Source organism: Panulirus ornatus, chromosome 2 (genome assembly GCF_036320965.1).
Source record: "Panulirus ornatus isolate Po-2019 chromosome 2, ASM3632096v1, whole genome shotgun sequence".
Lineage (NCBI taxonomy): Eukaryota > Metazoa > Arthropoda > Malacostraca > Decapoda > Palinuridae > Panulirus > Panulirus ornatus.
The window spans coordinates 73,974,173-73,987,887 of NC_092225.1; the positions used below are offsets into that span (position 1 = coordinate 73,974,173).

Consider the following 13,715-nt stretch of genomic DNA (forward strand, 5'->3'; position numbering starts at 1 on the left):
CACACACACACACACACACACACACACACACACACACACACACACACACACACACATGTTCATTTTCATGCCTGATTGCTGTTTTCCATGTTCACAAGATAGTGCCATGAACAGATGAAGAAAGGCTGCACTTGCTCACATCCCATCTTGAGCTGTCATGTGCTACATGTTATTGGTCTCTATCAGCATAAGGTTATGCTGTGAGTGAAAACATTTTCTTTGGCAAGGTTGTATCATAGGGAATGCAGTCTTTTCAAAGAGTTTTCACTCTAAAGGAGTCTACATTTCCCTTGTACTGAAAGTAACACAGCCTTGGGCTGCTGGATTAGGAAAGTCAGTGATTTGTGGGATGAAGAAAGGAAGTTGCTAGTGAAAGAGAAAAGAGAGGTTTTTGGACAATACTTACAGGGAAGGAGTGCAAATGATAGGAGATGTATAAGAGAAAGAGGCAGGAGGTCAAGTGGAAGATGCAGAGGTTGAAAAAGAGGAGAAATGAGAGTTAGGGTGAGCAAGTTTCAGTAAACTTTAAGGAAAATAAGATGTTTGTGAAGGAGGTTAATATGTGAAAAACAAGAGAACTAGTAAGAACTTAAGTGAGAGAAGGGAAAGTGGTAACTGGTAGTGATGAAGTGAGGAGATGGTGTGATTATTTTCAATTGTTGAATGCATTTGATGATAGGGTGGCATTTGCAGGGTGTTTAGGTCGGTGTGGTATGTGAAATGAAAGTCATGAACAGTGGTTTGGTGAAGAGAGAAGAGTAGGTGAATGCCTTATGTAAGATCAAATGTGACAAGGCAACTCAAGTGAGTGGCATTTCTGTTGAATTCATTAAGAAAGTGGGTGACTGTGTTATTGATTGGTTAGTTAGGATTTACAGTGTATGTATAGATCCTCACCATTATTGATTGGTTAGTTAGGATTTACAGTGTATGTATAGATCATGGTGAGGTGTCTGAGGATTGGCTGAATGTATGTATAGTGCATGGAATAAAGGTGAGGGAGATAAAAGTGAGCGTTCAAACTACAGAGGTACAAGTTTATTGAGTATACCTGGTAAGTTGTATGGGAGGATATTGATTGAGGTGGGGAAGGCATGAAAAGAGCATCAAACTGTGGAGAAACAGTGTTGTTTTTGAAGTGGTAGAGGATGTGTGGATCAAGTGTTTGCTTTGAAGAATGTGTGTAAGATATACTTAAAGAAACAGATGGATTTGTATGTGATATCTATAGATCTGGAGAAAGGTTATGTTGGGGTAAATGCCTTTTAGAAGATCTTAGGAATATATGAGGTGGGAGGAAAGCTGCTAGAAGCTGTATGAAGTTTTTATAAAGGGCATAAGGCATATATATGACCAGGAAGGGATAAGACTCAGTGGTTCCAGGTGAGGGTTGGTATGGATGTATGATGTCACCATGCTTGTTCAATTTCTTTATGGATGGGGTTGTGAGGGAGGTAAATGCCAGAGTCTTGGAAAGAGGGGCAAGGGTTGGTATGGATGTATGATGTCACCGTGCTTGTTCAATTTCTTTATGGATAGGGTTGTGAGGGAGGTAAATGCCAGAGTCTAGGAAAGAGGGGCAAGTATGCACTCTGCTGGAGATAAGTCCTGGGAAGTGAGTCAGTTGTTTACTTACGATACAGCACTGTTGGAAGATTCAAGTTAAAAACTGCAGGTTTGTGAGTGAGTTTTTGGAAGAGTGTGTGAAAGGAGAAAGCTGAAAGTGAATGTGACTAAAAGCAAAGTTATTAGGCTTAGCAGGGTAGAGGGACAGGTTAGTTTGGGTGTGAGTTTCACTGAAGAAAAATTGGAGGAAGTCTAGTGTTTTAGGTGCCTGGGAGTGGACATGGCAGTGAATATAGTGATGGAAGCATAAGTTAGTCATAAGGTAGGGGAGAGGGTGAAGGTTCTAGGAGCACTGAAGAATGTGTGGAAAAATAGAACATTATCTGGGTGGGTAAAAATGGGTGTTTGAATTAATAGTAGTCCCAACAATATGATATAGATATGAGGCATGGGCTATAGATAAGTCTGTGCAGATGAGGGTAGATATGTTGGAAATTATATGTTTGAGGATGGTATGTGGTGTGAGGTGGTTTGATTGGGTAAATAATGAGATAGATGTCGTGATAAAAAGTGTGATTGAGGATGCAGAGGAGAATGTGCTAAAATGGTGTAGACATATGAAGCAAATGAGTGAGGAAAGGTTGACAAAGAGGATATATGTGTCAGTAATGGAGGGAACAAGGAGAACAGGGAGGGCTAATTGGAGATAGAAAGATGGAATTAAAAAGATTTTGAGCAGTCAGAGCCTAAACATGCAGGACGGTGAAAAGCGTGTGCAGGATAGAGTGAATTAGAATGTTGTGGTGTACTGTGGTCAATGTGCTGTTAGTGAAGTGACTAGGGCATGTGAAGTATCCGGGGTAACCCATGGAAGGGTCTGTGGGCCTGGTTGTAGATAGGTAAGTGTGTTTTTGATGCATTACACATGAAAGCTAAAGAATAGATGTGAGTGAATGAGGTCTTTCTTTCTCTGTTCCAGGTGCTACCTCGTTAATAGGTGAAACAGTGATTAAGTATATATATATATATACTGGTTCCAACTATGTTATGTGGTTACAAGGCATGGGCTATAGATAGAGTTATGTGGAGGAGGGGGGGATGTGTTGGAAATGAAATGTTTGAGGGCAGTATGTGGTGTGAGGTGGTTTGATCAAGTAAGTAATGAAAGGGTAAGAGAGATATGTGGTAATAAAAAGAGTGTGGTTGAGAGAGCATAAGAGGGTGTGTTGAAATGGTTTGGACACGTGGAGGTAATGAGTGAGGAAAGATTGACAAAGAGGATATATATGTCAGAGGTGGAGGGAAGAAGGAGAATCAGGAGACCAAATTGGAGGTGGAAGGATTGAGTGAAAAAGATTTTGAGCGATCGAAGACTGAACATACAGGAGGGTAAAAGGCGTGCAAGGAATAGAATGAATTGGAACGATGTGGTATACTGGGGTCGACATGCTGTCAGTGGATTGATCAGGGCATGTGAAGTGTCTGGGGTAAACCATGGAAAGGTCTATGGGGCCTGGATGTGGAAAGGGAGCTGTTGTTTCGGTGCATTATACCTGACAGCTAGAAACTGAGTGTGAACGAATGTGGCCTTTGTAGCCTTTTCCTAGTGCTACCTTGTGCACATGCGGGGGAAGGTGGTTGTCATTTCATGTGTGGCGGGGTGGCGACAGGAATGAAAGAGGCAGACAGTATGAATTATGTGCATGTGTATATATGTATATGTCTGTGTTTGTGTATATATGTATACGTTGAGACAGCAACAAAGTATGATAATAATAATGATGATAACAATGGAAGCAGAAGTGAGTCACAGGGTGGGGGCGAAGGTTCTGGGAGCGTTGAAGAATGTGTGGAAGTTGAGAACATTATCTCGAAGAGCAAAAATAGGTATGTTTGAAGGAATAGTGGTTCCAACAATGTTATATGGCTGCGAGGCATAAGCTATAGATAGGGTTGTGCAGAGGAGGGTGGATGTGTTGGAAATGAAATGTTTGAGGACAGTATGTGGTGTGAGGTGGTTTGAGCATGTAATGAAAAGGTAAGAGAGATGTGTGGTAATAAAAAGTGTGGTTGAGAGAGCAAAAGAGGGTGTATTGAAATGGTTTGGTCACATGGAGAGAATGAGTGAGGAAAGATTGACAAAGAGGATATATGTGTCAAAGATGGAGGGAATGAGAAGTGGGAGACCAAATTGGGGGTGGAAGGATGGAGTGAAAAAGATTTTGAGCAATCGGGGCCTGAACATACAGGAGGGTGAAAGGCATGCAAGGAATAGTTTGAATTGGAATGATGTGGTATACTGGGATCGATGTGCTGTCAGTGGATTAAACCAGGGCATGTGGAGCGTCTGGGGTAAATCATGGAAAGTTTTGTGAGGCCTGCATATGGAATGGGAGCTGTGGTTTTAGTGCATTATAAATGACAGCTAGAGACTGAGTGTGAATGAATGTGACCTATACATCTCAATGTACACATATATATACACACACAGACATATACATATATACACATGTACATAATTCATACTGTCTGCCTTTATTTATTCCCATCGGCACCCCGCCACACACGGAATAACAACCCCCTCCCCCCTCATGGGTGCGAGGTAGTGCTAGGAAAAGACAACAAAGGCCCCATTCGTTCACACTCAGTCTCTAGCTGTCATGTAATAATGCACCGAAACCACAGCTCCCTTTCCACATCCAGGCCCCACAGAACTTTCCATGGTTAACCTTACCCCAGACGCGTCACATGCCCTGGTTCAATCCATTGACAGCACGTCTACCCCGGTATACCACATCGTTCCAATTCACTCTATTCCTTGCACGCCTTTCACCCTCCTGCATGTTTAGGCCCTGACCACTCAAAATCTTTTTCACTCCATCTTTTCACCTCCAATTTGGTCTCCCACTTCTCCTCATTCCCTCCACCTCTGACACATATATCCTCTAGGTCAATCTTTCCTCACTCATTCTCTCCATGTGACCAAACCATTTCAAAACACCCTCTTCTGCTCTCTCAGCCACACTCTTTTTATTTCCACACATCTCTCTTACCCATACATTACTTACTCGATCAAACCACCTCACACCACACATTGTCCTCAAACATCTTATTTCCAGCACATCCACCCTCCTGCGCACAACTCTATCCATAGCCCACGCCTTGCAACCATACAACATTGTTGGAACCACTATTCCTTCAAACATACCCATTTTTGCTTTCCAAGATAATGTTCTCGACTTCCAAACATTCTTCAAGGCTCCCAGAATTTTTGCCTCCTCCCCCACCCTATGATTCACTTCCGCTTCCATGGTTCCATCCGCTGCCAGATCCACTCCCAGATATCTAAAACACTTTACTTCCTCCAGTTTTTCTCCGTTCAAACTTACCTCCCAATTAACTTGACCCTCAACCCTACTGTACCTAATAACCTTGCTCTTATTCACATTTACTCTTAACTTTCTTCTTTCACACACTCTACCAAACTCAGTCACCAGCTTCTGCAGTTTCTCACATGAATCAACCACCAGTGCTGTATCATCAGCGAACAACAACTGACTCACTTCCCAAGCTCTCTCATCCACAATAGACTGCATACTTGCCCCTCTTTCCAAAACTCTTGCATTCACCTCCCTAACAACCCCATCCATAAACAAATTAAACAACCATGGAGACATCGCACACCCCTGCCGCAAACCTACATTCACCGAGAACCAATCACTTTCCTCTCTTTGTACATGTACACGTCCACACACGCAACTATACATACCTATACATCTCAATGTATAGACATATACATATACATATATATACACACAGACATATACATCTATACACATGTACATAATTCATAATGTCTGCCTTTATTCATTCCCATCGCCACCTCACCACACATGGAATAGCAACCCCCTCCCCCCTCATGTGTGCGAGGTAGTGTTAGGAAAAGACAACAAAGGGTCTTTTTTCATCTGTTTCCTGATGCTATCTCACTAATGGAAATGACAATCAGATATGATAATAATGATATAGTGCCATTGTACAAAGGCAAAGGGGATAAGAGTGAGTGCTCAAATTACAGAGGTATAAGTTTGTTGAGTATTCCTGGTAAATTATATGGGAGGGTATTGATTGAGAGGGTGAAGGCATGTACAGAGCATCAGATTGGGGAAGAGCAGTGTGGTTTCAGAAGTGGTAGAGGATGTGTGGATCAGGTGTTTGCTTTGAAGAATGTATGTGAAAAATACTTAGAAAAGCAAATGGATTTGTATGTAGCATTTATGGATCTGGAGAAGGCATATGATAGAGTTGATAGAGATGCTCTGTGGAAGGTATTAAGAATATATGGTGTGGGAGGCAAGTTGTTAGAAGCAGTGAAAAGTTTTTATCGAGGATGTAAGGCGTGTGTACGTGTAGGAAGAGAGGAAAGTGATTGGTTCTCAGTGAATGTAGGTTTGCGGCAGGGGTGTATGATGTCTCCATGGTTGTTTAATTTGTTTATGGATGGGGTTGTTAGGGAGGTAAATGCAAGAGTCCTGGAAAGAGGGGCAAGTATGAAGTCTGTTGGGGATGAGAGAGCTTGGGAAGTGAGTCAGTTGTTGTTCGCTGATGATACAGCGCTGGTGGCGGATTCATGTGAGAAACTGCAGAAGCTGGTGACTGAGTTTGGTAAAGTGTGTGGAAGAAGAAAGTTAAGAGTAAATGTGAATAAGAGTAAGGTTATTAGGTACAGTAGGGTTGAGGGTCAAGTCAATTGGGAGGTGAGTTTGAATGGAGAAAAACTGGAGGAAGTGAAGTGTTTTAGATATCTGGGAGTGGATCTGTCAGCGGATGGAACCATGGAAGCGGAAGTGGATCATAGGGTGGGGGAGGGGGCGAAAATTTTGGGAGCCTTGAAAAATGTGTGGAAGTCGAGAACATTATCCCGGAAAGCAAAAATGGGTATGTTTGAAGGAATAGTAGTTCCAACAATGTTGTATGGTTGCGAGGCGTGGGCTATGGATAGAGTTGTGCGCAGGAGGATGGATGTGCTGGAAATGAGATGTTTGAGGACAATGTGTGGTGTGAGGTGGTTTGATCGAGTAAGTAACGTAAGGGTAAGAGAGATGTGTGGAAATAAAAAGAGCGTGGTTGAGAGAGCAGAAGAGGGTGTTTTGAAATGGTTTGGGCACATGGAGAGAATGAGTGAGGAAAGATTGACCAAGAGGATATATGTGTCGGAGGTGGAGGGAACGAGGAGAAGAGGGAGACCAAATTGGAGGTGGAAAGATGGAGTGAAAAGGATTTTGTGTGATCGGGGCCTGAACATGCAGGAGGGTGAAAGGAGGGCAAGGAATAGAGTGAATTGGAGCGATGTGGTGTACAGGGGTTGACGTGCTGTCAGTGGATTGAATCAAGGCATGTGAAGCGTCCGGGGTAAACCATGGAAAGCTGTGTAGGTATGTATATTTGCGTGTGTGGACGTGTGTATGTACATGTGTATGGGGGGGTTGGGCCATTTCTTTCGTCTGTTTCCTTGCGCTACCTCGCAAACGCGGGAGACAGCGACAAAGTATAAAAAAAAAAAAAAAAAAAAAAATATTGTGTTTGTTATACTTGATTACTGTTTCTTGCGTTAGCGAGGTAATTCAAGGAAACAGATGAAGAAAGACACAGGGTGAAAGAGTCATCTGGCAGAAGTTGAATTTTTGTCTAACTGGGAAAGTGACTGACACTGATAAAGGAGGGAGTCTGCTTGTTCAACGTGTTCAGCTTGTTTAGTTTCTCATACCACTTGGTGATGTTGGACTGTTTCATGTTTTTAATTTTGATCAGACAATAAGATTTCTTTGTAGCACATATTTAGTTGTTTTTTCCAGAATCCCTCAGAGAGGTTAGTGTTATTGGGGTAGGAGGCCTAGGTGCATTGATTTTTTGATGTAGTGTATGATTCATGGCAAGCATCCTTGTTGGTCCCACTGTAATTGTCCCATTTAGTTTCTGCATCATTCATAATTGGCATCTTGCTTCAGAGATACCAAACAGGTCGTTTTTCAAAGTGACATATTGCTGATTCGGTAACTGGCTTACATGTTTAGACATTTAGTCCCAGGTGTTTAGTCATCATTGGATTGGGGGCTACAAAACTAGGACATGTATGCTACAATTGATAGGTGGTGTTGGTATTGGTTTTATGTTATTGTCAGCCATATCTGATGAAATAAGGTCAAGAGTGTTTTGACCATTTGAAAAAATATATGTAAATATTTCATCATAATGTCCTCTTGTGTTGATCTCATTAAAATAAAACCCCACACAACACTAATGTGGCATACAGTACCTCACTCATAGGTAAATGTAGGTGTTGAAAAGGTGAGGTGGTATATGTGTTTGTGTGATGCACTAAATATTAGTTATTGTTCATCATAAAGCATGGTTTTAGATTATTTGATAAATATTTAATAGTATTGGGTTTTGTTTCCATTTTGTAGCACTTTAAATGTTTGAAGTATTCATCAAAAAATTTGATTTTGTAATATTTCTTTTAGGGTTGTAAGAAATCTTAGTTACTATCCTGATTGGCTGGTTGACTCTGATAGTTGTATTTGAATGTGTTAATAAGCCCTTCTTATAAGGTAGATCTTTCTTGGGAGAACTGAATTAAATACAGTAGTCTGGTCCTGGTATTAATATTCATTCATAGTCTTCTGTTGCTGATCTTCAGGTAAGTGCTGGACTTTCATGGAATTGAATGTGTAATACATCTTTCAGATAACTACATTGGCAGGGATGGTTATCCCAAAACAATTTCTCAAGAGGAAAGACAAAAGTTACTTCATACATGGAATCTCCCACCCACTATCACTGTGCCATCTGCTGTCATGGATGAAGGCTGGGACCTTTTGTGTCAGTTTGACATGGTTTGTATGTTTCTTCATTTATTGCATATGTACAAGTTTCCTTACTCAGACCTTTAATAGTGAGAACATGTGCTTTACTTGGGTTTTATCAGAGTGATTTATCATTAGTACCCTCAAAAGCATTGTTGTCTTTCATAGCACTTTCTGATCTGCTACCTCATTAACAGAATACCTTGCATGTTTATAGGCATACAGAGACACTTGGACCTCAGGCTACTTAACATTGTGCATTCCCATTCACACTCATCCCACACCCATACCTCTTCCCAACATATACTTACACCCAACCCAGTCCCAACCCCACCTAAAGCAAGTCCACTCTCATATCCAACCTACATATCTACCTATATCCAACAGACAAACGAGTGGTGTTTGGTCGTACACTGCACACACAGACAGAATCATATTAGCATCTATGAGGCCATTCTCTAATTGGGGGTTCAGTTACTATTTTATCCCCAAGATGAGGTGTTTCCATGATGATATGCCCCCTCTTTCATGAACCCATTTACTGCACATGGTTGTGCCAGCAACACCATAAATATCTTATGCTGAATGTATGGTGTAGCTCTAGCAACACCTTAGATTTAGCACATAAGATATTGGTTGGGAATAAAATGGTGACATTGTAAAGAAATGGCAACACATGAAACTGATGCCAAACAACAAGCCCATTGTTTTTAAGTATATAGATCGATAGCTATCAGAGTATTGGAGGAAAGTTTATGATATTGTATCTACTCATGGCTAGACTGGCTCTTTGTTTTACTGAAATACCTCCCACATGGGGATATCTTTACATCTAAAGCTGGTTGCATTGAATGAGTCAACCATCATAAAACATGAGGCCAGCAAGTGCTTGTTTACAGGATTCAATAATTGGTCATTAGTACGTTCAGGCTTACATCACTGTGCAGAGGTGAGGTGAACTGACCAACCACTCACCAACATTTGTCAATGCTTACTTGCTGGCTGGCATTGTTTTTTCTTTTAGTAATGGTTGTACAGGAGATAAGTTTTCTGTGATATGAATTATGAGTGTTTTGTTGTACTTTGAGAACTTGTGTTCTTAGAGACATCACCAATGCTAGGTGCCACAGGATGGCCCCAGTTTTATGCTGTTGTGATGGTCAGCTTAACCACAGCTTTTTGCATTTTTCTTTCATATAAGAGAAACTGGAATTGGAGTGAATTGGAACGATGTGGTATACTAGGGTCGATGTGCTGTTAGTGGACTGAACCAGGGCATGTGACATGTCTGGGGTAAACCATGGAAAGGGGCTTGGATGTGGATAGGAAGCTGTTGTTTCAGTGCATCACACATGACAGCTGTTTACCTCCTTCCAAAGCATCTTTTTATTCTCCCTAAAATTTAATGATACTTTCTCACCCCAACTCTAATTTGCCCTCTTTTTCACCTCTTGCACCTTTTTCTTGACGTCCTGCCTCTTTCTTTTATACATCTCCCAGTCATTTGCATTATTTCTCTGCAAAAATCGTCCAAATGCCTCTCTCTTCTCTTTCACTAATTATCTTACTTCTTCATCCCACCACTCACTACCCTTTCTAATCAACCCACCTCCCACGCTTCTCATGCCACAAGCATCTTTTGCGCAAGCCATCACTGCTTCCCTAAATACATCCCATTCCTCCCCCACTCCCCTTACTTCCATTGTTCTCACCTTTTTCCATTCTGTACTCAGTCTCTCCTGGTACTTCCTCACACAAGTCTCCTTCCCAAGCTCACTTACACTCACCACCCTCTTCACCCCAACCTTCTCTTTTCTTTTCTGAAAACTCATACAAATCTTCACCTTCGCCTCCACAAGATAATGATCAGACATCCCTCCAGTTGCACCTCTCAGCACATTAACATCCAAAAGTCTCTCTTTCGTGCGCCTGTCAATTAACACATAATCCAATAACGCTCTCAGGCCAACTCTCCTACTTACATACGTATACTTATGTATATCTCGCTTTTTAAACCATGTATTCCCAGTCACCAGTCCTTTTTCAGCACATAAATCTACAAGCTCTTCACCATTTTCATTTACAACACTGAACACCCCATGTATACCAATTATTCCCTCAACTGCCACATTACTCACCTTTGCATTCAAATCACCCATCACTATAACCCGGTCTTGTGCATCAAAACCACTAACACACTCATTCAGCTGCTCCCAAAACACTTGCCTCTCACTGATCTTTCTTCTCATGCCCAGGTGCACATGCACCAATAATCACCCATCTCTCTCCATCAACTTTCAGTTTTACCCATATTAATTTAGAATTTACTTTCTTACATTCTATCACATACTCCCACAACTCCTGTTTCAGGAGTATTGCTACTCCTTCCCTTGCTCTTGTCCTCTCACTAACCCCTGACTTTACTCCCAAGACATTCCCAAACCACTCTTCCCCTTTACCCTTGAGCTTCGTTTCACTCAGAGCCAAAAATCCAGGTTCCTTTCCTCAAACATACTACCTATCTCTCCTTTTTTCACATCTTGGTTACATCCACACACATTTAGACACCCCAATCTGAGCCTACGAGGAGGATGAGCACCCCGCGTGACTCCTTCTTCTGTTTCCCATTTTAGAAAGTTAAAATACAAGGAGGGGAGGATTTCTGGCCCCCCCCCGCTCCTGTCCCCTCTAGTCGCCTTCTACGACACGAGGAATATATATATATATATATATATATGTATATATATATATATATATATATATATATATATATATATATATATATATATATATATATATATATATATATCACACACCCCTGCCGCAAACCTACATTCACTGAGAACCAATCACTTTCCTCTCTTCCTACACGTACACATGCCTTACATCCTCGATAAAAACTTTTCACTGCTTCTAACAACTTGCCTCCCACACCATATATTCTTAATACCTTCCTCAGAGCATCTCTATCAACTCTATCATATGCCTTCTCCAGATCCATAAATGCTACATACAAATCCATTTGCTTTTCTAAGTATTTCTCACATACATTCTTCAAAGCAAACACCTGATCCACACATCCTCTACCACTTCTGAAACCGCACTGCTCTTCCCCAATCTGATGCTCTGTACATGCCTTCACCCTCTCAATCAATACCCTCCCATATAATTTACCAGGAATACTCAACAAACTTATACCTCTGTAATTTGAGCACTCACTCTTATCCCCTTTGCCTTTGTACAATGGCACTATGCACGCATTCCGCCAATCCTCAGGCACCTCACCATGAGTCATACATACATTAAATAACCTTACCAACCAGTCAACAATACAGTCACCCCCTTTTTTAATAAATTCCACTGCAATACCATCCAAACCTGCTGCCTTGCCGGCTTTCATCTTGTTTATGGATGGGGTTGTTAGGGAGGTAAATGCAAGAGTCCTGGAAAGAGGGGCAAGTATGAAGTCTGTTAGGGATGAGAGAGCTTGGGAAGTGAGTCAGTTGTTGTTCGCTGATGATACAGCGCTGGTGGCTGATTCATGTGAGAAACTGCAGAAGCTGGTGACTGAGTTTGGTAAAGTGTGTGGAAGAAGAAAGTTAAGAGTAAATGTGAATAAGAGCAAGGTTATTAGGTACAGTAGGGTTGAGGGTCAAGTCAATTGGGAGGTGAGTTTGAATGGAGAAAAACTGGAGGAAGTGAAGTGTTTTAGATATCTGGGAGTGGATCTGTCAGCGGATGGAACCATGGAAGCGGAAGTGGATCATAGGGTGGGGGAGGGGGCGAAAATTTTGGGAGCCTTGAAAAATGTGTGGAAGTCGAGAACATTATCTCGGAAAGCAAAAATGGGTATGTTTGAAGGAATAGTGGTTCCAACAATGTTGTATGGTTGCGAGGCGTGGGCTATGGATAGAGTTGTGCGCAGGAGGATGGATGTGCTGGAAATGAGATGTTTGAGGACAATGTGTGGTGTGAGGTGGTTTGATCGAGTAAGTAACGTAAGGGTAAGAGAGATGTGTGGAAATAAAAAGAGCGTGGTTGAGAGAGCAGAAGAGGGTGTTTTGAAATGGTTTGGGCACATGGAGAGAATGAGTGAGGAAAGATTGACCAAGAGGATATATGTGTCGGAGGTGGAGGGAACGAGGAGAAGAGGGAGACCAAATTGGAGGTGGAAAGATGGAGTGAAAAAGATTTTGTGTGATCGGGGCCTGAACATGCAGGAGGGTGTAAGGAGGGCAAGGAATAGAGTGAATTGGAGCGATGTGGTATACAGGGGTTGACGTGCTGTCAGTGGAGTGAATCAAGGCATGTGAAGCGTCTGGGGTAAACCATGGAAAGCTGTGTAGGTATGTATATTTGCGTGTGTGGACGTGTGTATGTACATGTGTATGGGGGGGGGGTTGGGCCATTTCTTTCGTCTGTTTCCTTGCGCTACCTCGCAAACGCGGGAGACAGCGACAAAGTATAAAAAAAAAAAAAAAAAAAAAAATATATATATATATATATATATATATATATATATATATATATATATATATAATATCCCTGGGGATAGGGGATTAAGAATACTTCCCACGTATTCCCTGCGTGTTGTAGAAGGCGACTAAAAGGGGAGGGAGCGGGGGGCTGGAAATCCTCCCTCTCGTTTTTTTTTTAATTTTCCAAAGAAGGAATAGAGGGGGCCAGGTGAGGATATTCCAAAAAAGGCCCAGGCCTCTGTTCTTAACGCTACCTCACTAACGCGGGAAATGGCGAATAGTTTAAAAAATATATATGTATATATATATATATATATATTCCCATATATATATATATATATATATATATATATATATGGTAGAGGATGTGTGGATCAGGTGTTTGCTTTGAAGAATGTATGTGAGAAATACTTAGAAAAGCAAATGGATTTGTATGTAGCATTTATGGATCTGGAGAAGGCATATGATAGAGTTGATAGAGATGCTCTGTGGAAGGTATTAAGAATATATGGTGTGGGAGGAAAGTTGTTAGAAGCAGTGAAAAGTTTTTATCGAGGATGTAAGGCATGTGTACGTGTAGGAAGAGAGGAAAGTGATTGGTTCTCAGTGAATGTAGGTTTGCGGCAGGGGTGTGTGATGTCTCCATGGTTGTTTAATTTGTTTATGGATGGGGTTGTTAGGGAGGTAAATGCAAGAGTTTTGGAAAGAGGGGCAAGTATGAAGTCTGTTGGGGATGAGAGAGCTTGGGAAGTGAGTCAGTTGTTGTTCGCTGATGATACAGCGCTGGTGGCTGATTCATGTGAGA

At 41.6% G+C, this 13,715-nt stretch overlaps 1 protein-coding gene across 9 annotated transcripts in view; it reads left to right on the forward strand.

Annotated features, from left to right (window-relative positions):
* LOC139757219 (ATP-dependent RNA helicase DHX30-like) overlaps window positions 1-13,715 on the forward strand; it is a 203,034-nt gene that overhangs the window by 78,833 nt on the left and 110,486 nt on the right. For all 9 annotated transcript variants that reach the window (XR_011714551.1, XM_071677402.1, XM_071677435.1 and 6 more), the window contains one exon: window positions 8,314-8,462. Coding sequence is in view for 8 of the 9 variants with exons in the window: in XM_071677402.1 (XP_071533503.1) it covers window positions 8,314-8,462 (149 nt within the window). In the remaining variant the exon portion in view is untranslated. The remainder of the gene's footprint in view (window positions 1-8,313; window positions 8,463-13,715) is intronic.